Consider the following 25,424-nt stretch of genomic DNA (forward strand, 5'->3'; position numbering starts at 1 on the left):
GCCACCCCCGCCTGCCCCAGTGCTGCGCAGCCCCCCAAGCCCAGCGCTATTTTTAGGCACTGTCAGTTCTATTCTGGCACTCAGGACCGTGGCTGCATCTCCCCAGGGCGGGGCCTGGGCCCCCTGCCCACGGTAAGGCCTTGGTGTCCATGGTGAGGCCTCGGTGCCCACGGGTGCCCTGTCCCCAGCACCTGGCACAAGGCCTACTGGGGGTCAGCTTCATGCCTCCAGCCAGATGTAGCGCCTGCTCTTGTGCCCAGCCCAAATCCAGTTCGGGGTTGTGGGACCCTGCCTGGACAGGAGGGTGGAGACCCAACAGGCACTCACCTTCCTCTCCCCCGGGCAGCGCTGCCGTGATGAGGGGAGGCGAGGGCAGTGATGCCAGACAGGGCATCAGGCCGGGGCAGGCAGCCGCAGCCGTCTACGCCGGGCCGGGCAGCGTGGCAGGAAGGACCGGGCTGGCGGTCATCGGCAGTGAGTGGCTGTGGCAGCACGTGGCCTGCAGAGGGCACTGCTGGTCCCTGCATGAGCCCGCGGCCTGCCAGGCTGTACACTGCAGCCGGTGTGCACCTCAGACCCGGACCCCACATGGCTGGTGCACCTGCCTGGGCATGGTGCTGGGAGCAGCAGGCCCTGGGAGTCCTGCCAAGACCCACTGCCCCGGCAGCCTGCTGCTGCCCAGCGCCGCAGTGACACTCAGGCTCTCTTGGTGCTGGCACCGTTTATTGAGTTACAAACAGTAGCGTGTGCCACGTGCAGAAGCCAGTCCCCTCTGCACTCCTGCAAGGCCCCACTCCTGGCCCCCGTGGGCAGGTGCCCGTTGCAGGGTCACAGCATTGCCCCCATGCCCAGGCCCTGGTCCCCTTGCCAGAGAGACAGGCCCTGCTTCTTCCCTCTGTCCTTCCCCTGCCTGCTGCACTCAGTCCTGCCACCCCTCCTGCCATCCGGCCCCAGAGCCTCCCTGCCACAAACCCCCTGGGCTCCAGCCCTCACCCTGGTGCCCAGCTCACCCCCACCTTCCCTCTGCAGACGTACTCAGGCCTCAACTGCCCATGACAGGACCCCTGCCTCCTGGGCCAGTGCCCTGCCACCCCCTGCACCCCAGGACCTTCCCCCTGGCCCCTGCCCATGCACCTGGGGCCTCTCATTCCTTTTTCCTTTTTTCTTACAAAAATAAGAGTGCTTTAAATAAATTTTACCTTTTCCACAAGAGGTTAAATAACATCTCTCCCAGGCCTCACGGCCCCGCCTACACCCCAGTATGGGGCAGATACAGGGAGGGCAGCTGTGGGCTCACAGCCCAGCCCCACAGGCAGGGTCCCACCTCGTGCCTGGTGGGGTGCAGGCCTGAGTGCCCCTGCTTGGGCAGCCACAGGGCCATGGAGGCAGCCCCCAGCACTGCCCCCCACTGCATCCCATGAGCCTCAGCGTGGCTTGTCAAGCAGGATCTCAAGCCAGCAGGGACAGGACGTAATGCACTGGCGGGAGTAGCACGGTCCCCAGCCCTTGGCAAAGCTGATGCGAACACTGTGGGGGTCACTGGGCCCATCACCCAGGGCCCGCCCGCCCGCTGCAGCACCCACCCGCTCGTAGTCAAACACCTTGACAGAGTAGCCGGGCAGCAGCTTGTGCACAGCCTGGCCACGCACACCAGGTGGCCCCAGCGTGGGTGAGTGCACAAAGACGGGGTGCTCGCTGCGGTTATAGGCCCAGATGCCGCCTGGCTCCCGGCTCAGCCGCAGCCCTCGCCCAATCTTGCCACGGGTCCGGTGCACGGCCACACTGCGGTGTGCGGTGCTTAGCTGGCCCAGGCAGAAGCCACTGCCCTGCGGCAGCTCACAGAAGATGTCGACAGCGGCGCCGTGCACAGCGTAGAGCCGGCCCACACGTGTCCGATGCTCCCAGTAGGCCAGCTCGCACCAGTGCCCATCCTTGGCTGCAGGCCGCACGAGGCTGGTGTCTGTGGGGGAAGGACAAGGCCAGCCGGTCACTCATGGGCACAGTGCCAGCACCGCACCTCCGTGGGACCAGCACCAGGGTGTAGCCTCCTCAAGTGGGGCATGGGACCCCTGGCAGCTCTCTAGGGTGAGGCTCACTGGGGGCCCATGGCCTGGTGCTGGTGTGCAGCATGGGGACCCTTCACTTGGCACTGAGATGCAGCTGCTTCTGGGGTGGGACAGGGCAGACAGACAGCCACCATTTGGGACTGGAAGTGAAGGGGGAACTTCAGGAGGCTAAACCGCATGAACCCCCAAGTGGGGGTCACAATGCTGGGCACTGAAGCCTGCGAGCCAGGTCCCTGCTGTGGGCTCCGGCCCCCTCCCGGTGTGGACAGACATGGCGCCCTGACCGGATGTCCCAGGGCCGTGTGTCCCCAGTACTCCAGCGTGGGGTCATGAGTCACCATGGGCTCCTGTGAGCCAGCACGTAGGCCGGACAGTCCCAGCCACCCTCCCTGGAACCAGGGGCCATGGCAGGGCAAGACCAGGGGGAGGCGGGTCCCAGGAGCGTGGAGGCGCCCCGTGGCCAGCAGCCAGTGTGAGCATGGCTGTGTGCGTCAAGACACATTGTGTGTGTCCCTGTGGGCAGCACTTCCTCCGGCGGGAGCCTGAGTGGCCAAAAATAACAGGAGCCGACGGGGCTGGAGCCGCCTGTGCCGCGCAGACAGGAACCCTCCCCACACAGCTCTTCCTCCATGGGGAAGCTGGGGACACTGCTCCCCTTGCCCTGTCAGGGAGCCCCAGGGTTTTGCACACAGTTGTGCAGCCCCCTCCCCGCCCTGAAATCAGGCCTGCCTGGTGGGGTCCAAGGTGCACCCCAACCCACAGGGCTCAAGTCTCGCCTTACCGCGCTGATTGCTGCCAGTGTTGCAGCTGGAGAGGGAGCGCTCCCACGCCTCAGTCCAGGGAGGGGTGAAGGGGGAGACCTTGGAGTAGGGGGGTGGTGGCGTCTCTGCAGGCAGGAGGGAAAGGAGCGCAGTGAGCAGCTGGTGGGGGGAGCCAGGTTGGCCCCCTCTAATCCCCTACACCCCACCCCAGCCCACCCAGAGTCCACTGCAGGCCCAGCTGAAGGGGGCAATGCCCTCTGGATAGACAGCCAGAAGGACAGACACATGGATGGACAGACAGGCAGACGGATAGATGGAGGGGTGATGAGGCATGGAGGAGATGGATGAAGAAAAGGACATGAACAGACAGATGGTCAGAGGGATGCAGGGGCCTGGTGGAGAGTGCCGGGGCAAGGCTGCAGGTGGCTCCCAACTCACCGGGCATGGCCAGGCGGCTGAGGTGGTAGGGGTTGCAGCAGAGCACCGGCCCATCCCCGCAGCCCCAGAAGCTCTGGCAGCAGCTGAGACGCTTGAGCTCGTAGGCATGCCGCAGATCGGGCCAGCGGTACAGGCGGCACAGCAGCACCTGGGACGGCAGGGCCAGCTTGGCACCACGTGGCTCGGCCCGGGGTACCCAGATGCAGCCGGACGCCCGGGCACCACGGCTCTCCACTGCCTGCACCAGCAGCTCCAGCTCCTCGTCCTTCAGCTTTTTGAAGAGGGCATGCGCAGCTGGCTTGAGTGCCCCAAGCCCGTCCTCGGGGCCCGGCACCATGCACCGCTGCCGCCACAGCCGTCGCACCAGGCCCGAGCGCCGTGAGCGGAACATGGATCTGGGGAACTAGGGGGAGGGGAGAGGGGTCACACACCGCCCATACCGGCAGCTGTATCCAGCCCTGTGTGCCACCTGCCTCCCCAGGAGAGCTGCACACACACAGTCTATGCACACACACAGCCCATGTACACGCACGTACTTGCACACACGTGCATGCACACACAGCCCATGCACATGGATGTGCACGCAGATGCACACGCAGCCCTTGCACATGCACACACAGCCCATACATGTGCATGCACACGCCCCCCCATGCTGGCCCGCTCAGGCACACGTGGCCCCGCACGCCCGCAGTGACACGCGTGTCTGGCACCCACACCCCCCGCGGCCGGCTGCCCTGTGCGCCCGAGGACACGCGCGGCTCCTGCAGCTCCGCCCCCGGGCCCGGGCCGAGCCAGGAGCACTCACCGGGCCAGCGGGCAGGACGGGTCTGCGCGGGGCTGGCCGCTGCCGGGGCTTTTCCCTGAGCCGAGACTCCCGGCCCCGCCCCGGAGCCCATTGACGCGGGCAGGGGCCGGGCCGGGAGCGGGGCAGACAGGCGGGCGCTGCGGGGCTGGAGCCGCGGGGAGGGGTGGTGCCAGCCTGGGCCCCGCACCGTCGCCTTGCGGGACCTGCCCCGCTCCCCGCCCGCTTCCCACAGCGACAAGGCGGCGGCGCTGGCGCCAGCCCCGCTCCGCCCCCGGGACGGGAGACAGGAAGCGCCGGGCTCCTGCAGCCTGGAGCGGGGCAGGGGGCTCGGCAGAGCAGGGCGCGAGCCAGGAGGCCTGGCTCCGCTCCCGGGTCGGGGGAGCCAGGGCTGCTGCACCCCTGGGCCACGGGGCAGAGCAGCTCCGACCCCGCACGGATTAGCTCCCCAGCGGGGGAGGCCCATAGGACTGGCCCTGGACTGAGGGCGTAGGTTGGGGCCCCTCCAGCCCCGGGGGAGGCTACAGCCACTGGTACAAGCACAGGAAGGAACCCGGATAAACAGCAGGATTGTGGAAAACCCAGGCCCGGCTCCTTCCTGAAGGACTCCTAGGTCCCAGACCTCCTTTAACCCCCCCAACACACAGCAGTTCACACACAGGAAGGTCAGTCAGGGCATTTTATTGGGGAGCTGGGGCCACACACCAAGTCTTTCCACCCCGTTGGGACACTGCCGTGCTGGGGGTCCACGCCAGGCTTCCTGCAGGAGGGAAAAGAAGGAACCTGGAGAAAGAGCCCACTGGCTGCAGGAAGGTGCCTCAGGCCAGGGGCAGCCTCCCCCTCCCCCAGGGTTCCCCAGGACTCCTAGTTTCCCAGCACAGAGGCCAGTCCTCCCCCTGCTCACCTGCTCTAGGCTCAGGTCCCCCCCCAACCGTGGTGGGATAGAGCTAGGCCTCAGCTCCAAGTCCAAAAACCAGGGTGCAGGGACGCACATGGGGCCTAGTCCAGCAGCTCGTGGATGCACCAGCAACACAGCAAGGCGTAGACACACTGGCGCAGCAGGCGCAGCAACCAGCAGCCCAGGGAGAGGCCCACAAAGCGCTTGGTGGGGGGCCCTGGCAGTGCCACAGCCCGAGCCGACCGCCATAGGGGGTAGGGGCCCGGCTGCACCAGGAGGGGCCGGGGCCCTGGGGCCAGGAGGCTCTCCAGGAGGTGCATGGCTAGTGATCAGCCGTATCTGCCACCGGCAGGCACGTGACAGCCAGTGCGGCTCAGCGCAAGTGCTGGAAACTGCAGCCACATTCTCCACAGCTTAACGGGCAGCAACCAGCCCTGTGGGGGAGGGGTGGCACTGCTGACTGGGGGCAGGGCAGGTGTGGTCACCCCCACGCAGCCCACACTTGCTGCATGGGGCTGGAGCTGAATGGAACCGGCCCAGGCATCCTGTCTTTGGCTCCCAGGAGAGTCAGACTCTGTCCCCTTCCCCATGGGGGAACTGGGGCCGGCGTAGGTTGAGAGAAGCAGGTTTCTTCTCACCTGCCAGCTCCACCCTTCTGTTCAGGGACAGCACCTGGGGCACCTGGAGCCAGTGCCACAGGGGACTGTGCACCCTGCCCGGTGCCAGAGCCATGCTCCTGCTCCTTTCAAGGCCTAGATGGGGCAGCAGCTGCAGTGCCAGGATAAGGCCATGCCCCAAGGGGCTGGCGCACAGCAGAGGCAGGGGGGGCCCAGCACCTGCGCCTGTCACTGGCGGGAGGTGCGCTCATCCTCCTCGTTCTCCAGCAGGTAGGCTGGGCGGTAGCTCTCCCTGCCCAGGGCATTGGTGCAGCGCAGCGCTGGGTTCTTCTGCGTGTTGCTCATGCTCCCCAGGGAGGTGTAGCTGCAAGGGGGGAGAGGGGGAGATGTGAGGAAGACACTGGGCCAGCCCACCCCCCTCCACACCACAGCAGGGGCAGGTCCTAGCCCCCTTACTAGGGCTTGGTAACCTGCCCCATGCATCCCACTCCTCACCAGCTGGGGCAATGCATACCCTACCCCTGGCCCTGAGTGCCAGGGGCACAGGCAGGGAGCCAAGGCCAGCGCTGCACTCACCCCTTGTCATAGAGGATGCAATAGGGGATGAAGAGTGTGCGCAGGAACTCCCAGATGTCCCGGTACGTCCAGTCCTGGGGGAAGAGGGGAGTGGAGCAGATCAAAGTGCCGTTGTAAAGGCAGAGCCCACGGGGCTGTCATTGGCCCTGCACCTCCATGCCCGGGTCTGGCCAGGGGCAGAGCCCAGCTCATCCTGCTTCACAGGCAGCAGGAAGGGCCTGTCCCTGCCCAGGCTCCTGGCCTCAGGGCTGCCAGCCAGCTGGAGGCAGGGGGGGGGCGCACAGCAGGGAGCGAAGCATTGGCTCATGTTCCTTGGGACTCATCTCCTCCCCCTGCCACCAGGACTGGGGGCCCAGGAATGCAGTTGTGGGAGTGAAGGGACACAGCCCGCAATGATCCAGCTCAGAGGCAGGGGTCCTCTGCACAGGAAGAAGCAGCCCTGTAGCAGTGGTGGAGGGATCCTGAGATGCCCTCTTCCCAGCCCCTCCCTGGGGGATCCAGGACTCCTGACCTTGGGTACCTTCCGTGCTTGACCCCACCAGACCTCACTGCCCTCTCAGACCTGGGGCAAAACCCAGGCGTCCAGACTCCCAGAGCTCTGTGTTCGACCCCATCCCTCTCCCTGAGTTGGGCACAGACCCCCCCACCTACCAACCACCCATCCGACCCTCCCAGAGCCAGGGCAAAACCCAGGTGTCCAGTGACTGCAACGCACCAGGAGGGGGTTCACCCGCATGTATGGGGGCCAGCCAGGGTCAGTCATGCACATGGGTGTCAGCGTGCAGGAGTAGGGGTCAGTACGGCGCGTGCCCATCAGCACAGCCTCCAGCTTAGGGTGCTGCACCCGCAGCTCAGCCAGGGCCTGCCGGATGTCACCTTGCAGCACGTGCAGCCGGAGGTTGTACCTGCACCCAGGGTAAAGACATGGCAGGGCCTGGCTCAGAGGCTCCCCGAGCTCTTTGCCTCACCCGCTGCAGGGAGGACATGGGAATGGCCCCAAAGCTCCCTCCAACCCACCCATCCCAACCTGTGGGTGGTGGCCTGGATGAACTGCTCCATCTCAGGGAAGGGGGACGGGATACGGATGTAGAGCACCTGCAGCTGTTCCACATGCCCTGGGTATCGCCTGTGGAGGGACAACATCTGCATCAGGAAGACTTGTAGAGGCAGAAACGCAGGAGTCCTGCCCCCAGGAAACCCTGCACAAGTGAGACATGACACCCCGGTGCTTCTGGGTTCTCCTGCCTCTATCCTGTAGGAACCGCTCTCCTCCCCACATTGCACCAGCCCCATTCCCCACAGGCAGGTGTGGTACCTCTGCGTGGCAGCATGGAACAGGTGCAGCAGGGCCGTGCAGTCCTTGCCCCCATTGAAGCCGGCGCAGACCCTGTCCAGACCGAAGCGGTCCAGGGCCTCCTCAATGGTCTGCAGCGCTGCCGCCACCTTCTGGCCCAGGGCAGAACCTGCTGGGGGGGAGCATACATCAGGGCACTGGGACCTGGCCAGCACAGCCCTCACTGGCCAGAGTGGAGGCAGCTCCTGCACACTGGCCCCCAGGTCAGAGGAAGCACATCAGCCCTTGCAGGCTTCCCACCACACCAGTGCTGCACAGACAGAGACCCCCGCACCCTGTCGGAGCAGAAGACAGATCTCAGACCCCTGTTGTGAGCCAAAACCAAGTCACGCAGCCCCCAGCCCAGTGCCACATGGAGGCAGCTCCTGTATTGGGAGACAGTCCCGCCCCAGGCCTCAGCCACAGGCCAGTGCAGCAACCAGCAGCATCTCCTCCCCACTTATGGCCCCACAGAGCCAGGCTAACCCCTCCCACAAGAGGCAGCAGGAAGGAGCCTGGACCCCAGCCCCATACCGGACTCAGCCAGAGCGTACACCACCACGGCCGCCTGCGCCACAGGGTCCGTGACCAGGGGCACCACAGTGCCAGCGGGCAGCCGCTCCATCAGGAAGCGGTAGGCTTCCTCCAGGTGCTGCTCCGACTCTGAGTCCAGGGTCAGCTTCACACGGTAGTAATTGCTGGCCCAGTCTGGGTAGGAGCCCAAGCTAGTGAGATTCCCAAAGCTGGCCTGCGCCTGGCTGAGCACGGCTGCGATGCAGGTCTCGTCGGCCCCCACGTAGATCTCCCGAGAGTAGAAGCGGGTTTGCTCATTGCGGAAGAGGTGATTGAGCCCCTCCAGCGCCCGCTCCATCAGTGCTGGTATGCCTGGGAAGAGGTAGACATTGCGCACACTGACCAGTGGGTATTTGGCAGCGGCACCTGTGCGCTGGTCTGTGCCATAGTTCAGTTGCGAGGATTCGGGCACACAAGCCAGCTTCATCTCGGGGCACTCAGGGTCAGTCTTGCCAAAAAACTTGTGCACCAGGGCCACCAGATGCGGGTGGGGGACAACCCGCTCCCCAAAGGCCTGGGCCACTGCCTCAAAGGTGACATCATCGTGAGTGGGACCGATGCCCCCCGAGGTCAGGACGTAGGTGAACCTGGCGGCGAAGGAGGTGATCTCGCCCGCAATGGCATCCACGTCGTCGGGGACCACCGAGATCCGCTCCACCTTCACCCCCAGTGAGCGCAGCTTCTTGCACATGAAGAAGGAGTTTGTGTCCTGGGTGTGTCCCTGGGGAAGCAGGAGGTTGAAGCACTTACATGCCAGGACCTGGGGACAGACCTGGGGCTGGCCTGGACTCCGGGGTCACACGCCCAATGCAGGGACAGGAGTGGGGCCCCCTCGGCTGCAACGAGAGCACTGGGATGACGGGCTCTTGGCCCAGCTCTGCTGTGAGCGGGTCGGGGCAGAGGGGTGGGATCCCTGTCCCTGAAGGTCAGTGGCTGCTGGGCCCTGAAACTGCCCCCCCCAAAACGGGACATCAGAACGAAGCCCTGGGGCCGGCTGCTTTCAGCACGAGTGCCTCTGCCTGGGCAGCAGGCGAAGCGCAGAGGGGCACCTCCGCCCGAGGGGGCACGGCCCACGGCCCCGGCACCCCCTGCCGGTCTCCGAGCCTGACGTGGGGAAGCGGGCGCTGAGCGGGAGCCGGCCGGCCCGGCGCACCTTGAGGATCTCGTCCCCGATGACGATGATGCCGGCGGTGACGACGCTGCTCCGATCGGCCATGGCTCGCGAACACCCGCCCCGCGCGGCGTGCAGGAGGCCCCGGCCCACGCGCAGGCCCCAGCGCATGGACGCGGCCCCGAGCAGCCGCCGGCACCTAGCCGGGCGCGGGCGGGAGCCAGTTAGCGGGGTCACCTCGAGGGGGCAGCGAGGAGAGCACCAAGCGTCCGGGCCCCAAGAGCCGCCCTCCCCCGAGCCGAGAAAGATCCCAGCAGTCCGGTCCGGCCTTGCGCCCCGGACCTCCCCCGTCCCCGCCCCCGGCGTAGGCCGCCCCGCCCCCTCCCCTGCTATTGGCCAACGAAGATGCCACTCGAGGACGGGGAGGGCCTCGATTGGCCAAAGGCGCGCTCGGAGAACTGCGCTCCCGGAAGGCTGAACCAGCGAACTGGGAAATCACCCCCCCGCCCCGGAGGAATAGATCGGCCCGGCGTGGAGAGCGCCCCGGTACAGGGTTTCCGCAGGGTCCCGGCGCCTCCTACTCCACGCTGGACACGGGTGGGGGGCGTGCCCACGGAACCCACAGACGAGACTGCCACATCCAACCTGCTTTATTGGAGATGGGCTCCGGCCGGGGTGACCACAGATCCTGCGCTGGCACCACGGGGCAGGCAGGGACACTGCACTGGGCTGCTTGTCCTGTTCAGCTCCCAGCCTGGCTGGAGGTAGCACTACGCCCGCAGGGGGCAAGAGGCCGTATTTCCCCCCCCCCCAGCTCTCTGCACTGATGATAGGCAAGTGGTTGCACTCCTGGCTGAAGATAGGGTCCAGGGTGGCAGGGGTAGGGGTGGCAGTGCCATGTCTGTGCTGACAGCAGGCATGGTGCACCCCCAGCCTGAGTCAGAGCCCGGGGTAGCAGCGCAGAGCTGTGCCCCCCCACCGTCACCAGGTGTCCTCTACAGTTGCACCCCTCGGCAGGCAGGAATCGTAGGTGTCATGGAGCCAAGTCCTCCTCCACCAGCCCTGCTAGTCAGGCCAGTCAGGCTGGCACTTCCTCGGCTGCGGACACCAGCCTCAGACAGCGTTTCTGAGCAATGTCTCCAAACACTGAGGACAGGGAAGAGGAGCAGGGAAGGTGCTTTCCAGCAAGAGCCGTGGCAAAGGGAGAGGCAGCGCACTGGGGCAGAGGCATCACTTCTCCGGCTTCTTCGGCAGCGGGCGGCGGAACAGCAGGATATGCGGCTCTGCGGGGAGAAGCAGCATCAGGACCGCGCGGAAATGACTCGCAGACCACACGGGGCAGCCTCTTGCTGCCCAGCATCTGCCCACCTGCCCAGGGAGGAGACGCCTGAGCCCAGCCATGGGCAGAGCCAGGCGAATGGACATGGAGCACCTGGCCCAGCCCACCCCAGTGGCTCACCAGGCTCGTGGATCATGTAGTGCACCCAGCCCTGGCTCTGCTGCACACCCAGGTTGCGCCACTCTGACTCCGACATCAGGTGCGTCCGGGGCACCAGCTTCGCGATGTCCTTGGGCAGCATCACGTGCCTGCAACGGGAGCCACAGCGTCATCACGGCGTGCCCGCACCTGGCCCGGACCCCAAGAGAGGGGCCGAAGGCGTCATCACCGCGCACCAGAACTTTGCAGGGGTCGCAGACCACGGGAGGGGGGGAGCAGTTGGCGTCATCACTATGCGCCGGCACCGAGCAGGGATCAAAGACACCAGGAAAGGGAATGATGGCGCCATCACCACGCGCCGGCACCGAATAGGGGTGGGGGATAGAGCCCAGGAGAGGGGGTGGTGGTGTCACGGGGTCGGCGAGCCCAGGAAAGGGGGTGATGGCGTCATCCCCGCGCGCCGGCAACGGGCGCAGACCCCGGCGGGGGAAGGGGACGGCCGCCCACTCTCACCGGTACTCGAACTCCTCGTCGTCGTACTTATCCGAGTAGTAGATCTGCTTGTGCGCCATGCTGGCCTGCGGGTCCACCCCCTTCCCGACAGCCCTCGCGCGCCCGGCAGTTGCAGGCGGGCCCCGCCCCCAACCGCCGCTTTCAAACGCCGCCGCCCCGCGCGCCCATTGGCCCGGGCGGCGCGAGCAGAGCAAGCCCCGCTCCCCCGGGGCTCCTCGGGAGGTGATTGGTCCGGCTTCACTTCCTCGGTTCGCTCAGTGGCCAGCGCCGCGCACGGGGGGCGGGCACCCCTGCAAGGGCGCTCATTGGTCCAGGTGGCCGTGGCCCGTGGGGGCTCCCTCGTCACGTGACGGGGTCGTTGAGGCCGCGCTGCGGGAGTGGGGCCGGAAGTGGGTGGCGGGGCCCGGGCAAGTGGGTGCCGGAGCCGTGGGAGCGCAGCGGGCGCGAGGCCCCATGGTGCCCCGGTGAGTGCCGCCGCCCGGGCCCCGCGTCCTGCCGGGCCCCCCGAGATCCCCCCAGGCCCGTTCCTGCTGAGACCTCCTGGGGCTCAATCCTACCATGACCACCCCCCCGGGCCGGATCCTGCCGGGTTCCCCCGGGGTCTCCCTTCCCTCTCCGCGACCCCGGGCCGGCCCCGACCCTGTCCCCTGACCCCCTTACCGGCCGTATCCTGTCCATGCCCCCATCCTGCCCCCACATCACGTGTGGGCTCTTGGCCCCCTCCCCGCGGGCCCGTTTCTGCTCAGACCTGCTCCTCCGCCAGCCCCATCCGGGCCCCTCTGTCTCCCTCGGCCGCCCCCTCTCCCCCTGCGTGCGCTTGCTTGCCCTTGGACTCGCCCGGATGCCCCAATTTCCTGCCCCCCCACGACCGCCCCCCAGGCCTGCTCCCGGCATCCCTGGACAGACGGAGACACCAGGAGCTGGTGCACAGTGCTCAGGGCTGCCCATCCATGTCCAGTGCTGAGACGTCCCGGGTGGCGCAGGCGGGTGCCATGGGGCAGGCGGGAAGGGGAGGCAGGGCCAGCGCCTCCCAGCTGCTGGTGCCGCTGAGCCAGGTGTGGGGCCGTGAGCGGGCGCGAGGACAGCTCTGGCCCCGGGGGTCCCAAGTGGGAGTGTGTGCAGGAGGGACAAGGGTGGTCAAACAGTCCCATCCGAGTAATCGGTGATGCGAGGAGGCCGGGGACAGTGGGGGTGTCCTTCCCTCCCTCCCTGGCCGGGCTTCGTCCCGATCACGGCTTCCTCTGGCAGTTTCCCCAGCTCCTTTCCAGCGGGACAGGAAGCAGGACCGGGGTGGCCTGGGCTGCGCCTTCACCTCCCCCCCCCCCTCCCCCGGCTGGGAGCATTCCTGGTGCGACTCCATTTCCTGTTGTTTCCCAGCAGCCTCCTCCCCCAGCCCCAGGCGCTCTCCTGCCTGCTCTGGCAGGCGCCGCATCCGCTCCCTCCCGCTGTCCCCTTAGCACTGGGGCAGGTTGGGGGAGCAGCCCCCCCCCCCAGCTGGAGGGGGTCTGGGCAGTGCTGGGGGGGGCTTGCTCTCGCCCCAGTGCTGCAGGTTCTTGCACCTCCATGGGGGTGAGCGGTCCTACCAAATCACACCTAGGCCGTAGCTGCTCCCTGAGTTGTGTGGGACCCAGGTGTCTCCAGCCCGTGGCCCAGGAAGGACACATTTGTCCCTGAGTTGCTCGTGGTTCTGTCAGTGCGATGCTGGGGGCCAGGGTACCAGAGATCTCTGTCAGGCTGCGGCGTGAGCAAGCCTGTGGGGGGCTGTGACTAAAGGCTGCAGCAACATGGGGCATCTCTTGCCTGCATCAGTCAGCAGCTGAGTTGGCTGTTGTTGCCTCTGGGGCTTAAGGTACAGGAACCTGGAGCAGGAAATAATAAAGGTCTCTTCTCGTGCCTGTAGTAGACATGCTGGTCGTCACCTCCACGGGCAGGGAGCTGCCAGACCTGCATGGGAGGTGCTCGGTTCTGCTGGGCTGGCAGGGAGGCACTGAGCGTGACCCGGAGATGCACGGCTCCCACCTCCTATGCGTCGGGGAGCTGTGGTGCGCCTTGGGCATGTGCTACCCCTCCTGCGGGATGTAGCAGCCAGTCCATGTTCAGGCCCGGCTGTGGGTGTGGGGCCCCTTTCCCACGCAGCCCCTGCCCGTGGCCCTGCCTGGGAGCTTCCTGCCTCTTGTGGTTGTCTTCAGCCCAGTGCTGCATAACCAGCAGCTTCGGCACCAGCGCTTGTGGCAGGCACGCATGTCATGAGTCACCACGGTGCGGGCACCGTTGCTAGGGGCATTTAGCACCCAGCTGCTTGCTTTGTGGAGCCTCCTCTCGCATGTATTTTAAGAGTCTCCCTGGGGTGCGGTGGCAGGATGTGCAGGGAGGAAAGGCTCTGATAGTGCAGCACCAAGCTCGGGGTGCCTCAGCCCCTGCAGCGAGCTGCGTGGGGGTTCTGGGATTGCTCTGGGCAGCTTGAAGGGGCTCAGGAGGCTGCTGTTAGCCTGGGGAGCTGCATGCAGCCAAGGAGGTAGTGCATAGCATAACCATGGCTGCTGTGGCCCAAGGCTGCCATGGAGAAGCTGCAGGCATCTGTGATGCATGGCTGCAGGGCGGGGGCTGCCTGCTGGCTGCCCAGCCCAAATCTGTCCTCTGCTTGCGACCGGGGTCATCAGGTCTCGTCGCAGGCTTGTGGGGAACAGATGCGTGAGCCCCAGCCACACTGCTTGGCCGACTCTGCCTGACCTGGCAGCCATTGCTGCAGTCTGGTGGTGCCATCCATGCCCAGCAGGGTCTGCAGTTGGCAGAGCAAGCGGGAACCACGCCCAGGCACCAAGGGGCCCGTGGGGAGGCAGGGGAGGTGGATCGCAGCACGTGCTAGGGTCCTGCGGGCTACCCCTCAAGCCCTTCTGCCCGCGCAGGCCCCACGCTGCCACAGCTCACTAATGGGCTGGGCTGCTGGGCTGAGCACAGCGAGCGCTGCCTTTCTCCTTGGATTTGTTATGCTCCTCAGGTGGCCTTGGGGGGCTGGGATTCCCAGGTGCTCTGAATGGTATGCACCTGGGGCTGCCATGCAGGGGATCATGTCAGGGCTGCTGCAGTGCCCATGCCACACAGGTGGTTTGTGATGCAACCACTGTGAGGAGCACAGCAGCTCCCACCTCCACCGGGCATCACGCTTAGCTCAGGGCCCTGGTGCCCAGCTGGAGCTGGCATGGGCACGAGCCTGTCTGTGTTTTGGGGTGTCTTCACGGTGGGGTGTGGGCACTGGTCTCGGTGGCAGCCCAGGAGATAGGGTGTTGTTCTGCTTGCCCAGCCTGTCATGATTACTGCCTGGGCAGGGAAAGGTCATGTTATCACAGCTCCTTTGCTGCCATGGGGCCTGGCCAGGCCCTGCCTGTGCAGGTCTGTGGGGCCAGGGCCAGACAGGCTCTTTATCTCTTGCCTCTGGGTGAATCACGTCACTCCAGCTTTGCAGGCCCCAGATAAGGGCACAGTCCTACGAGGAAGTAAATCATGTTTGTTTCCCGCTCTGGGCTGGCGTTGTTCTCCGTGCCAAGCCTGATGGCTCCGGAGAGGGGATGGGAGCAGGGCGGGGGGGCTGCAAGGAGCTGGGCCCCTTCCTCTTGCTTTGTTCTTTGGGCAGGAGCTGTCTCCGCCCTTGTTCCACACAGCTGTGGCTGTCCCCTGCGTGGCCTCCCTCCCCTGGGTCCAGCCAGCCCCCGGCTCCAGCTGGCAAGCTCCTTGCTGCTGGAGCTGCCCTGGCCCTGAGCAGAGTTAGGACCTCGAATGCTGCTTTGGCAACAGAGGGGTGGCAAGTGTCCATGGGGCTGTGGGGGCTCCCAAGCTCACAACTCCAGGTGCTGCCCTGAATCCCACTCACGGAGCAGGGTCTTGGGGTTCAGCCACCACTGCTCCTGCCTTCCCTGGGGAGGCACCGGAGGATGGGCGATGGTGGGCCCTGGGAGGTCCTGGTCCCCACAGTCCAGGAGGTCACCGGGGACTGAAAGCTCATCTCTTGAGCTTGGCTTCTGAGCTGGGCACGTGCCCTGAGGAACCAGGAAGGAGTCCCCAGGCCATCGGGGCTGGAGCACCAGACAGGGGAGGCAGGGCTGCTGCTACCCTGGTGACTCCCAGCAATGGGGCCAGGCTCACAGGACGGCGTTCAAGGCACACTGGAGATCCCGAGACTTATCCCATGTGCAACCTGCCCCGGGCCTCATGCATCACAGCCTCCTGCCCACACAGGATCTGAATGAGGTCCCTGCTCCCCCTGTGTCGCAGAGGACAGCCATGTCACCCGAGGCCAGGCAGGGCAGGCCTGGCCAGGCAGCAGGAGCAATGCCTGCGGAAGCAGGTCAGGCAGGGCCTTCTCCAGGCGAGCAGAAGGGCAGAGGGGATGTGCCAGGCCTGCCAGGCCCCTTGGACAGGGCGGCGCTGGCTAATTCCCTGTTTGTCACCGAATGCAGGTGGGACGCCAGGAGGACAGGGGCTGTTGGTACCTGTAGCCTGTGTGGGGCCCAGCCCAGCAGCTGAGATGGAGTACGTGGTAAGGACGGCCAGGCTGGGCTGCGGTGGAGGGTGCCTGGCTTTGGTGACGGGTTGCCTGCCTTCTCTCACTCCTCTCCTTTCTCTCTGGTGAGGCGAGTGGGTCTGCAACCAGCCGGGCTCCTTTCCACGTCCCCGCCGGTCCCTCCTCTCCTCTCCTCTCCGCCGGATCCGAGCCTCTGCCTGCTTCTTTGGGGCTGTTGTGTGGTTGGCGGTGCCCCAGCACCCTGGTTCAGGGGGCGCACAAGGTCTCTGCAGTGCTGTGAACAGCTCTGGGGCATGACTTGGCCACTGTGCTCCTCATCCTGTACTGTGTCACTTGGGGCTGAGCATTGCTGCTCCGGCACCTCCCCAGGACATGACTTGTGCTGTGGCCGCCTAGCACATGCTCTCTGTGTCTCTGGTGCGGGTCCTGTCAGGCACATGCCCCTAAATGGCACAGGGCAGTATCGGGATCCCTGCGAAGTGGCAGCGCACCAAGGCTTGCCTGCCTGGCTCTGGGGATGGGTGGTGGGTCCCCAGTCAGAGCTGTGACCTGCTCACCGGGGCTCCACGTTTTGGTCCTGCCCTGCTCTTGGCTTGTGCTGGGAGCTGCATCCAGAGCCATTTGTTGGTGGATACTGGGGCCACTGGGACAGGACTCCTGCCCCACCCCCCACTCCGTTCACAGCAGCAGGTCTGCAAGGCAGCTCCATGCTCTCTGCCCTGGGCACCCCCCCCCCCCCGACTCCCCTCTGAGCATTTGCTGTGCAGGGCAGCCCCTGGGGCAGGCCTGGCCGGTGGAGCGAGCAAGGGGGCCACATGTACATGTGGGTTCATGTCGTGCTCTCCCCTGCTTTCTGCCAAGCTGCTGGCATGTCCCGGATTTCTGACTTGGTGCTCGTATTCCCTGGGTGCAGGCAGACACCAGACCCTGCCCAATGCTCCGTGTGAGTGCCGTGGGGGGGCCTGGCTTCCCCGGGCATGTGAGAGTGGCACCTGTACCCCACACCAGCCTGAGGCCCTCCTTGGCATAGGCAGGCTCTAGTGGAGGTAGGGAAGGAGAGCTGTGCACCCAGAGCAATGGGAGCCAATGGTCAGGCCATGCTCCCCCAGGCAGAGCCTCCACACTCCCCTGCCAGCTCCTGCACTAGCCACTGGACTGGGCCTCCTGGGTCTCCACCTGGGGGGCAGGGGCCTGGGGCCACAAGTGGCTCTGCCTGAGGTCCTTGCTGATGAGGTGGATGGGTTCCCTATGGGGCGGAGGAGGGGGACATTCTCCAGGCGGAGGAGGCTGGGCTCTGCCCCTCCCCACCCAGCAGCCAGGCCCCGGTTAACCTGTGGTTGCCCTGCTCCTGCCAGCGCTCAGCAGTAGGTGGGGGCTGGACCTGCCTCCCCCTCCCCCAGCAGCAAGCAGGAATGTGGATGCTCGGGGTGGCTGAGCCCTGCCTCCTGCTCCCGCCCCGTCTCCGCCCTGCGGTGAGTCAGCACCGCCCGCCCTGGGAGGGGAGGGCCAGAGGGGGCGGCCAGAGTGCGGGGCCGCCCCTGGGCCGGGCCAGGCCGGCTCCGCTGCCCCCGGTCCCCATGCGGGCAGGGCAGGGCGGCGGCTAAGCGCGGCAGGGAGACAATGGGAGCAATGGGAGCCGTGGCCCCGGTGTAGCAGCCCCCCTCCCCGGGGCCATGCGGGCGGCTCCCCGCCACCATGGACCTGCTGCCCCGCACCAAGTACAGCCACCTGCGGGAGTCCGCGTCCTTGTCCTCTCTGGACGAGGTGCCCGGCTCCTCTGCCTCGCCCGGCTCCTCTGGCTCCCCATCCTCGGCACCCCCCAGCCCTGCGCGCCCGGCCGATCTCTCCTCCGGCTCCGAGGACTCGCCCACCACTCTCTGCTCCTTCTTTCCCAAAATGGCAAACCTGAAGTTGGCCAACCCTGCCAGCCTTCTCAGCCTGCGTGGCTTCTCCGCCAGCCCCCTCCGAGATGAGGCGCCTGCTGAGCCCATGGCCCCTGCGGGCACCAGCCCAGTCTCAGTGGGGCCTCTTGCCCTCTGTCCCCAGGATATGAACAAGCTGAGCTGTGGCAAGAAGACGCGGGTGGAAGGTGGCCAGCTGGGGGGTGACGAATGGACCCGGCACGGCAGCTTCGTCAATAAGCCCACCCGCGGCTGGTTGCACCCCGACGACAAGGTCATGGGCCCTGGTGTCTCCTACCTCGTCAGGGTGAGTGTGGGCACGGAAGGGTTGGGGTGCGTGCCCTGCCAGGTGCACCAGCATTGCTGCCATGCCCCTGAGACAGCCCAGCATGAGCCCCCGACTGTGCCCCTTCCATGCTTAGCCCTTGCTGTGCTGTACCCCCCAGCTTGCCGAGGGGATCCCCAGCCTGAGGGTGTTCCCAGGAGGCTGGGGTTGGAGTCCCCCGTGGGGCAGCTCTGCACTGGGGGGACAGGGAGCCTAGCTAGCTGGTCACCCCTGTGCCCAGCCCAGCCCAGCCCTCTCCCTGAGCCCTCGCTCCTGGCCCGGCTGTGCTGGACGGCATTGGTGCTGGCGGAGCAGCCCGGGGAGGGAGGAACTTGCAGGTTTCCGGTGCCCTGGCCTGTTGCATGGCCCTGCTGCTCCCTGAGCCCAGCTGGGCCAGAGCTTCCTCTCCGAGGGCACGAGCTGCCCTCCAGCCACCAGTTCCTCTGCAGGTTTTCTTCCCTTTCCTCACAAGTTTGGGACAACACCTCCCCTGCCCCAGGTCTCACTATGCTGGTACTGTGCATGCCCCCGCTAGCTGGGGTGCATGGAGTGGGGTGCTTCAGGGGTGGGGCCAGCCAGGACTCAGGGTCTGTGTCCCCCTCGCTCAGCATTCCCGTGCAGTCTGCACTACCCAGGGGTAAGGGCACCTCGCATCTGGGAGCCAGAGCCTGGCAGTCTGCTCTGGACCTGCTGAGCAGGAGTAGGAGGAGGCAGGGAGAAGCCTTGAAAGCCCCAGATGGGCAGGGGGGCTGGTGCTGTCCTGGTCCCTTTGACCTGTGGGAGCAGCAGCTTCCAGGATGCTCTGGGGTTGCCCCCTCCCTGGGACAGGGTGCAGAGCTCCCCAGGCTGCCCTTTGGCCCAGTCAGCTGCATGTGCCACCTGCCAACACCCCAGCCAGGGCCAGAGCCAGGCCTGGTGACAATGGCTGGTGCCTCCCCTTGGCACCCAGGCCCCCAGGATCTGGCTGTCCCACCAGAGAGTGTGCTGAGCTAGGCTGCCTGCCAGCCTAGGGCATGAGTCCCTCAGCACCTTAGCTCTGCCAAGGGGGTGCCCTGCCCATGGGGCAGTCCTGCCCATGCCTCCACTGGCTCTGGCCAGCCATCTGTGGCAGCCTCAGCAGGGCCCCAGGCAGCACCATGCATGACCCCAGTGCAGCTGCTGGTCTGGCTGTTTCCTGTTTGCCTCCAGCCATCAGTGGTGAGTCAGAGCCTGCCAGCAGTGCCACCTCCCCAGCACTGCCCCGGGGCGTGAGGACAGAGTGTGGGCACTTCCACCAGCTCAGGTGGGGCTGAAAGAGGACCTGGCTCAGGGCAGGCACACTGCCCCCCATGCCCAGTGCTGCCTAGCCCCCTCAGCTGACACAGCTCCTGCCTCCACGCAGCTGTTCAGCCCTGGGCACTGGGCAGCTACCCTCCCCCCCAGCCATGACTGTGGGAACACTGGTTTTTCTAGGAAACAGGCACAGTGCAGAGGAAACAGAATGGGGAAGCGTCCCCAGCAGGCAGAGGTGGCATTGCCGCCCCAGGCAAGAGGCTTTGCTGCGGCAGACCTGGCCAGAGCCCACAGCTGAGCCCTGGCTCCCAGGATTCCCAGCCCTGCCCCTCCACCTCCTCCCTGGGCTGCCCTGGGTTGGGCATGTGCAGTGACAGGGCACTGGCAGGACAGCCCAGGAGTGAAGACTAGCCCAGACCAGAGCACCCCCAGGGCCACCCTGTGCCCCTGGCACGTGCTAGGGGGTCAGTGCCCCAGTGCAGGGCAGCAGGCTGTCTTGGGCGGATGCGGGGAGCCCCTAGCGGGACCACTGTGGATCCCAGGGCTCACATACTCTTTCTCCCTCCAGTATATGGGTTGTGTGGAAGTTCTCCAGTCCATGAGAGCACTGGATTTCAACACCCGGACTCAGGTCACCAGGTGAGCCCCCAGGGGTGTGGTGATGCCTGTGGTCATGCAGCCGCTGTGGCCCTCAATGCAGGGTGGGATGAGGCAGGTCACAGCCCAGAACTGGGTGGCCATGTGGAGCCCAGGGGAGGGGCCAGAGCCGGAGCTGGGCAGGCTGTGGTGCCATGCCGGGGTCGCAGTGGCAGCCGAGCTGTCTGCAGCTGCAGAGGAGGCTGCCGGGAGATCGATGTGCCTGTCAGTGGGATTCATCGCAGCCAGACAGGAAGCATCCGCACAGCTCCATCAAATATTAACGCACTCGCTTCAGCCTCTCTTGGCCCCGCATCCGGCTCGGCCCTGTTGCAGCAGCAGTGGGAACAAGCGTGGGGATCCATAAGCTGGGGGTGTCCCTGCCCCTGCTAGGGTGTGCATCCCAGGGCCAGCAGCTGTGGCCATGGCAGGCTGAGCAGGGGTGGGCCCTGGCACCAGCCCCATCCCAGTCCCTCGGTATAGCTCTCCTCCTCCTCCACCTGCTGGGTCCGAGGAGGAGAAGCTGCCCAGGTGGTGGGTGGGGATGTGATTGACAGATTGTCCCTGGCAGGGAGGCGATCAGCCTGGTGTGCGAGGCAGTGCCTGGAGCCAAAGGAGCCGTGCGCAGAAGGAAGGTGAGACACAGACACCGATGGGGGCTGGAGTGGGACTGGCAAGTGGTGCTGGTATCTGGCTTTGACCTTGGCACCAGCCTGATTGCATTGTGGGGCAAGGGGCTGCCCTATTGTGTCCCAGGGGTCCTGAACTTGCCCAGGAGGTGGGAAACCCCCGCCCCTTCTCACTGCAGGGGGCTGAGGCCCTGGGAGAGCTTCCATCCCCACTCAGCACTGTCCAGACATTGGGGCAGGTGCTTAGTACTGGTACTGGTGCCTAGGCATCCTGCTGCATGCCAGATGGGCGGCAGGCACCCTCCCTTCCACTGCGCCTCCTGCACACACTGTTCCTCTCCCTCACAGCCCTGTGGCCGCTCACTCAACTCCATCCTGGGCAAGAGCAACCTGAAGTTCGCTGGCATGCCCATCACCCTCACCATCTCCACCAGCAGCCTCAACCTCATGGCCTCCGACTGCAAGCAGGTGAGAGCAGGGTAGATTCAACCCAGAGCCCCACAGGCAGGCAGGACTCCTGTGTTCTCTGCCTGCTGAGCCTGAGAGATCAGGGGAGGCTCCGTGGCAAAACCCTGGGGACAGGCTGTGACTTCCAACTCCAGGGGCTGAGCAGGTCTGGCCGCAGTGCCATAGGCTGCCTCTGACAGCCCCTCTTCTTCCCGCAGATCATCGCCAACCACCACATGCAGTCCATCTCCTTCGCCTCTGGGGGCGACCCGGTGAGTGCAGGGCCAAGCCACACGGCTGCTGGGTTCGTGGCCTTTGGCCCCAGGACCCTTGTGGGGAGGTTCCACCTTGGGCCCCTTTGTCCAAGGCTTGCCTGGAGCCGGGAATGGCTCAGGGGCCAGGAGGCTGCACACATGCTGGGGCCCAGCAGAGTGTGGTAGGGACTGGCCCTTGTTCATGGTCCCCGCCTTCTCGTTGGGGCAGTACAACTGCCTGCCTGGGGAGTCTTTGCTATGGGACAGATGCAGGGGGGTCAAATATGCACCCCAACACCCTGCCCCACTCCCTCCCTGTAGGTCCTTCCCCATGCCTGGCCTGGGCTGCCCCCTCTCACCCTGCTCTCATCCACAGGACACTGCAGAGTATGTTGCCTATGTTGCCAAAGACCCTGTCAATCAGAGAGGTGAGGACAGCAGCTGCGGCACAGCTGGGGGCGGGGGGCAGTCTGCTGAGTGTCCCGTTGGCCTGTACGTGACCCTGGTGGTCAAGGTTTTACCTAGGCCTCTTGCTTGGTGGGCAGCTCCTGCCATTCCCAAGCTGCAGGGAGTGTGTTGCTCCTGCCAGAAGGCCTTGGTTTGGACTGGGTGGGGCGAGAGAGGGGTCGTGCTGAGCCCCTCCCTCCCCAGCCCTGCTGTCCTCCCACAGCCTGCCACATCCTGGAGTGCCCCGAGGGCCTGGCCCAGGACGTAATTAGCACCATTGGGCAGGCCTTTGAGCTGCGCTTCAAGCAGTACCTAAAGAACCCCCCGAAGCTGGTGACACCCCATGACCGGTAAGAGCCTCCTGGGTAACCCTGTGGCACTGGGGCAGGCCATGACCTGCTCCACTGGGCATTGTCCATGGGCTGCTCTGCCTGGGCACGATGGGGCATCCCAGGGCAGGGACAGCCCATGCTGGAAGAGCACAGCACAGGGGCGGTCCAGTAACACCCTGCATCTCCCCTTCCCAGGATGGCTGGATTCGATGGCTCGGCCTGGGACGAGGAGGAGGAGGAGGCCACGGATCACCAGTACTACAACGACTTCCCCGGGAAGGAACCGCCCATTGGGGGTCTGGTAGACATGCGGCTGCGTGACAGTGCTGGCGCAGCCCTGACACCCAACCACCTGGGGGCCACGCTGGTGAGCTGTACCTGGCAGGGCACGTGGGTGGGGGCAGGGAGACACTGTGTGGGTGGAAAGGATGGAGATGCCTCTTGGCCCAGGGCTTGGGCACAGCCAGGGCATGGGGCCAGGCTCATTGGGGTGTCTCGGCACAAGGGGCTTGGCAAGCTGCTGCCAACACGGGGGCCAGGGCAGGGAGCCACTGGGGTGTGAGCATTGGGGGTTGATCCCCAGCTTAGTTGCTCCCTGCTCTTCTTGCAGCCTGTGGGCCAGGTGTCTGGAGGCGAGTACGAGACCAGGAAGCAGCATCCTCCCGCACAAGGTACGTGCCAGGGAAGGCATTGACCCCACCTGCCTACCCAGGGGCACCTAGCTGGGCGCAGACCTGCCTGCGTCCCAGCAGAGGGTGCAGGGGCCTTTACCTACCAGCCCTGGCCACCACATGCCTCCCTCTGTAGCAGCAGGGCAGGCTGAGCACTGAGCATGTGTGACTGCATGGCCAGGGGTGTCAGGGCCAGCATTGAGTATGGCGTGTGGGCAGCCAGTGCCCTGTGGCCATTACTACTTTGTCAGGAGCGCCCCAGAGAGCACAAAGCTGGCCCCAGGGGCAGAGCACCCACTGCACCCAGCACCAAGCCTGCCTACCCCTCTGCACTGTGCTGGGGGCCTGGTAGCAGCCCTGCAAGCCACGAGGCCCATGATGGCTGGAGGCCACACCGTCGCTGTTCCTGGACCAGTCTGCCCAGCTGACACCTCTCTCTCCACAGGATGGGAGAAGCTCCCTGCCCCGGCCGGGGGGCCCGGGCGCCCTGACCTCTTTGATGACCCATCCTATGTCAACGTGCAGAACCTGGACAAGGCGCGCCAGGCCTCCTCCACCGGCCTCCCTGGCACCACCAATGGTAGCACCCAGAGGGACCTCTTCGACATGAGTGAGTGGGCTGGGCTGTGGGGACATAGGGAGTCACAGCCCTGCTGGAGGCATTGAGAACCCAGGGGCTCAGCCCCTGCCCTGTGCTGGTGCCTCTGACCCCCGCCTCTTTCCTCCTTCTCCACAGAGCCATTTGAGGATGCTCTGCGTGTGCCACCTCCTGTGCCCATGGGGCTGCCGCCGGCCCAGGTGGTGGCCTCCATGGAAGAGCAGTTGCGGCGGGAGCCCTGGTACCACGGGAAGATGAACCGCAAGGAAGCAGAGAAGCTGCTGAAAGTGAATGGGGACTTCCTGGTGCGCGAGAGCACCACCACGCCGGGGCAGTATGTACTGACTGGGCTGCAGGGCGGGCAGCCCAAGCACCTACTGCTTGTGGATCCGGAGGGAGTGGTGAGTTGGGGCCCCAGGGCTGCAGCCCCTTCTGCAGCCAGGTGTTTTACACACCTGGAGCCAGGGCAGAGCACAGACCAGTCCCCTCCCAATTACCCCCAGACCTTGCGCCTGCCCCAAGGGATCTCGAGGCCTGGCTGTGGTGGTGTGGGACAGGAGCCCTGCTGCCCCATAGGTGATACAAGCACACCCCACTGTCTTGCGTGGGAGGTGGGCAACATGGCAGGCTCTGGGGCTGGCTGTGGGCCTCATGGCTACAGCCCCCAGCAGCCTCCTGAGTGGCTTCTCCTGGCCCCGCAGGTCCGGACCAAGGATCACCGGTTCGAGAGCGTCAGCCACCTGATCAGCTACCATATGGACAATCACCTGCCCATCATCTCTGCTGGCAGTGAGATGTGCCTGCAGCAGCCGGTGGAGAGGAGACTGTGAGGGGTGTGGGGCCTCGGTGCATGGCCCCGGCCCAGCTTGGCCCGGCCTTTCTCCCCCTGACCCTCTCCCAGCGGGGCTCTTGAACTGTCTGAGCAGCTCCGCGTGGAACCAAGAGACCTGCCCATCAGAGCCTGCCTGTCCTCGCAGGGGAGCTCCTGCCAACCCTGTTGGAGCCTGCCTGTCCCTACAGCGACCTCCTCCTGGAGCTGAGGCCCCTTGGAGCAGGGCCAAGAACCGGGGCCAGCAGCCTGCTCCTGCGGTAGAGGAAGGGGCCTCCTGCCAAAGCACACGCCCTGCCCCACGGCGCTTCGCTAGCACCAAAGGCCCTGCCTGTGGCCACGGTCTGCAGACCCCAGCCAAGGCAACACCACAACCCACATGTGCACGCTCACAGGCGTCAGGGATCCCTAATGCCTACACATGCACACATGTGTGCGCACACGCACACACATGCACACACAAACTGAAGGGAGCCCCCCCCACCCATGGAGCCCTCTGCGGGAGGTAGGACTCCTATTCCCTCGAGCCTGGCCCCTCGCCATAGGGGACCCCTGACCTCATCTGTCCCGCACTCCCCTCCCCCCCCCCAGGTGCGAGGAGCTCCCCTATGCAGGACCCTATCGCAGGGGTCGGGCACGCCACTCCCACAAGCAGACGGCTGGGCTGGCCGCGCACCTCTGAACGCCCCGATCACTTTATGTATTAACTGTGCCTTGACCCCCACAGGTCCTAGACTCTTATGCAAAGCCGCCTGCCTGGGGGGCACAGCCCTGGCCTGAGGCAAGGCTCCCCCACCCCCAGGCACCCCTGGGCTTGTCCCCATCACCCCACACCACCCTGCCCCTAGCTGCTCCCAGCACAGCCCCTGCTGCAGCGGCTCCCTGCCGGGCCTGCCCGGAGCAGCCAGTGCTGGGCAGCGGATGGGCCCCATCGTGCCCCAAGGGGAGCCCGAGCCGCACCCCAGCCCCGGCTGCCCTGCGGTTGTGGCCCCTGGGTGAGCGCAGGCAGGGTTGACCAGGGCACATCCCCCTTCCCTGTCCCGGCGGCCCGTGTTGCATGCACCTCGTACTGCAAAGCCAAAGCATCGCCCCGGCCCCTCACACGGGCACATTTGTACGGGGCTGAGATACCAAAGCAGCGCGGTTCTTATTAAAGTTGGTATTTCTGTAGCGCGGCTGTGAGTGCTGCTGGCGCGGGGGGCCTGGGTGCTATCCCCACCCCGGGGTGTCCCTGCCTCGGGAGGGATAGGGAAGGACCCTGGGGTGGAGTGGGCACGAGGGGGCGCCCTTCTGCTGGGCCACTGGAAGGGGGGGGGTTACAGCCCAGCTCCGTCCAGCCCCGCCCCACCTGGAATGGTCTGTGCCAGTACCCCCCCGCGGCGTTAGTGGAACAGTCTGAGTCATCCTCCCCGCGCGCCGGGAGTGGTACAGCCCGGTC

General features: G+C 65.9%; 4 protein-coding genes across 8 annotated transcripts; 1 reads left to right on the forward strand and 3 right to left on the reverse strand.

Annotated features, from left to right (window-relative positions):
• Positions 1-706: 706 nt before the first annotated feature.
• LOC102567677 (mothers against decapentaplegic homolog 6) lies at positions 707-4,329 on the reverse strand. The gene is made up of 4 exons (XM_059718001.1): positions 4,071-4,329; positions 3,266-3,668; positions 2,848-2,952; positions 707-1,960 (listed from the first exon to the last, which is right to left on the reverse strand). The coding sequence occupies exons 2-4, from the start codon at positions 3,654-3,656 to the stop codon at positions 1,425-1,427; spliced, it is 1,032 nt and encodes a 343-aa protein (XP_059573984.1). The 5' UTR covers positions 3,657-3,668; positions 4,071-4,329; the 3' UTR covers positions 707-1,424.
• A 403-nt stretch (positions 4,330-4,732) lies between these two features.
• FLAD1 (flavin adenine dinucleotide synthetase 1) lies at positions 4,733-9,518 on the reverse strand. Of its 3 annotated transcripts, none has more exons than XR_009457235.1 (8): positions 9,218-9,518; positions 8,026-8,785; positions 7,474-7,621; positions 7,186-7,284; positions 6,874-7,063; positions 6,159-6,232; positions 5,604-5,946; positions 4,733-4,827 (listed from the first exon to the last, which is right to left on the reverse strand). XR_009457235.1 is itself a non-coding variant. In XM_059717996.1 (8 exons), the coding sequence occupies exons 1-7, from the start codon at positions 9,344-9,346 to the stop codon at positions 5,811-5,813; spliced, it is 1,536 nt and encodes a 511-aa protein (XP_059573979.1). In that variant the 5' UTR covers positions 9,347-9,518; the 3' UTR covers positions 4,733-4,827; positions 5,802-5,810. The 3 variants fall into 3 exon arrangements, 1 of the variants encoding a protein (XP_059573979.1); XR_009457234.1 differs by having other exon boundaries at positions 4,972-5,946; XM_059717996.1 differs by having other exon boundaries at positions 5,802-5,946.
• Positions 9,519-9,810: 292 nt separating this feature from the next.
• Positions 9,811-11,392, reverse strand: CKS1B (CDC28 protein kinase regulatory subunit 1B). Its single transcript, XM_006264300.4, has 3 exons — positions 11,127-11,392; positions 10,635-10,762; positions 9,811-10,458 (listed from the first exon to the last, which is right to left on the reverse strand). Exons 1-3 carry the CDS (start codon positions 11,183-11,185, stop codon positions 10,406-10,408), a joined length of 240 nt encoding a protein of 79 aa, XP_006264362.1. The 5' UTR covers positions 11,186-11,392; the 3' UTR covers positions 9,811-10,405.
• A 113-nt stretch (positions 11,393-11,505) lies between these two features.
• Positions 11,506-25,156, forward strand: SHC1 (SHC adaptor protein 1). Of its 3 annotated transcripts, XM_059717994.1 has the most exons (14): positions 11,512-11,590; positions 15,581-15,660; positions 17,692-17,853; positions 19,712-19,782; positions 20,351-20,414; positions 20,757-20,876; positions 21,074-21,127; positions 21,486-21,537; positions 21,780-21,906; positions 22,084-22,255; positions 22,499-22,559; positions 23,005-23,169; positions 23,296-23,558; positions 23,859-25,156. In XM_059717994.1, the coding sequence occupies exons 2-14, from the start codon at positions 15,649-15,651 to the stop codon at positions 23,985-23,987; spliced, it is 1,452 nt and encodes a 483-aa protein (XP_059573977.1). In that variant the 5' UTR covers positions 11,512-11,590; positions 15,581-15,648; the 3' UTR covers positions 23,988-25,156. The 3 variants fall into 3 exon arrangements, with proteins under 3 accessions (XP_059573978.1, XP_059573977.1, XP_059573976.1); XM_059717995.1 differs by lacking the exon at positions 15,581-15,660 and having other exon boundaries at positions 11,506-11,590; XM_059717993.1 differs by lacking the exons at positions 11,512-11,590; positions 15,581-15,660 and having other exon boundaries at positions 16,443-17,853.
• The last annotated feature ends 268 nt before the right edge of the window (positions 25,157-25,424 follow it).

Source organism: Alligator mississippiensis, chromosome 15 (assembly GCF_030867095.1).
Source record: "Alligator mississippiensis isolate rAllMis1 chromosome 15, rAllMis1, whole genome shotgun sequence".
Taxonomy (NCBI): domain Eukaryota; kingdom Metazoa; phylum Chordata; order Crocodylia; family Alligatoridae; genus Alligator; species Alligator mississippiensis.

Bases quoted from the DNA above. Each gene is read 5' to 3' on its own strand.
- CKS1B (XM_006264300.4), bottom strand. From the start codon at position 11,185: ATGGCGCACAAGCAGATCTACTACTCGGATAAGTACGACGACGAGGAG. The intron at 10,763-11,126 runs GTGAGAGTGGGC...CTCCCGTTGCAG, and splicing joins GACGAGGAGTTCGAGTACCG to GCACGTGATGCTGCCCAAGG. The intron at 10,459-10,634 runs GTGAGCCACTGG...TTCTCCCCGCAG, and splicing joins CTACATGATCCACGAGCCTG to AGCCGCATATCCTGCTGTTC.
- FLAD1 (XM_059717996.1), bottom strand. From the start codon at position 9,346: ATGCGCTGGGGCCTGCGCGTGGGCCGGGGCCTCCTGCACGCCGCGCGG. The intron at 6,233-6,873 runs GTGCGTTGCAGT...CTCTTCCCCCAG, and splicing joins TGCGGGTGAACCCCCTCCTG to GACTGGACGTACCGGGACAT. The intron at 5,947-6,158 runs GTGAGTGCAGCG...CCCCCCTTGCAG, and splicing joins TGCATCCTCTATGACAAGGG to CTACACCTCCCTGGGGAGCA.
- SHC1 (XM_059717993.1), top strand. From the start codon at position 17,341: ATGGACCTGCTGCCCCGCACCAAGTACAGCCACCTGCGGGAGTCCGCG. The intron at 21,538-21,779 runs GTGAGGACAGCA...GTCCTCCCACAG, and splicing joins AGACCCTGTCAATCAGAGAG to CCTGCCACATCCTGGAGTGC. The intron at 22,560-23,004 runs GTACGTGCCAGG...CTCTCTCCACAG, and splicing joins GCAGCATCCTCCCGCACAAG to GATGGGAGAAGCTCCCTGCC.
- LOC102567677 (XM_059718001.1), bottom strand. From the start codon at position 3,656: ATGTTCCGCTCACGGCGCTCGGGCCTGGTGCGACGGCTGTGGCGGCAG. The intron at 2,953-3,265 runs GTGAGTTGGGAG...TCCTGCCTGCAG, and splicing joins CAGCCGCCTGGCCATGCCCG to AGACGCCACCACCCCCCTAC. The intron at 1,961-2,847 runs GTAAGGCGAGAC...CTTCCCCCACAG, and splicing joins CACTGGCAGCAATCAGCGCG to ACACCAGCCTCGTGCGGCCT.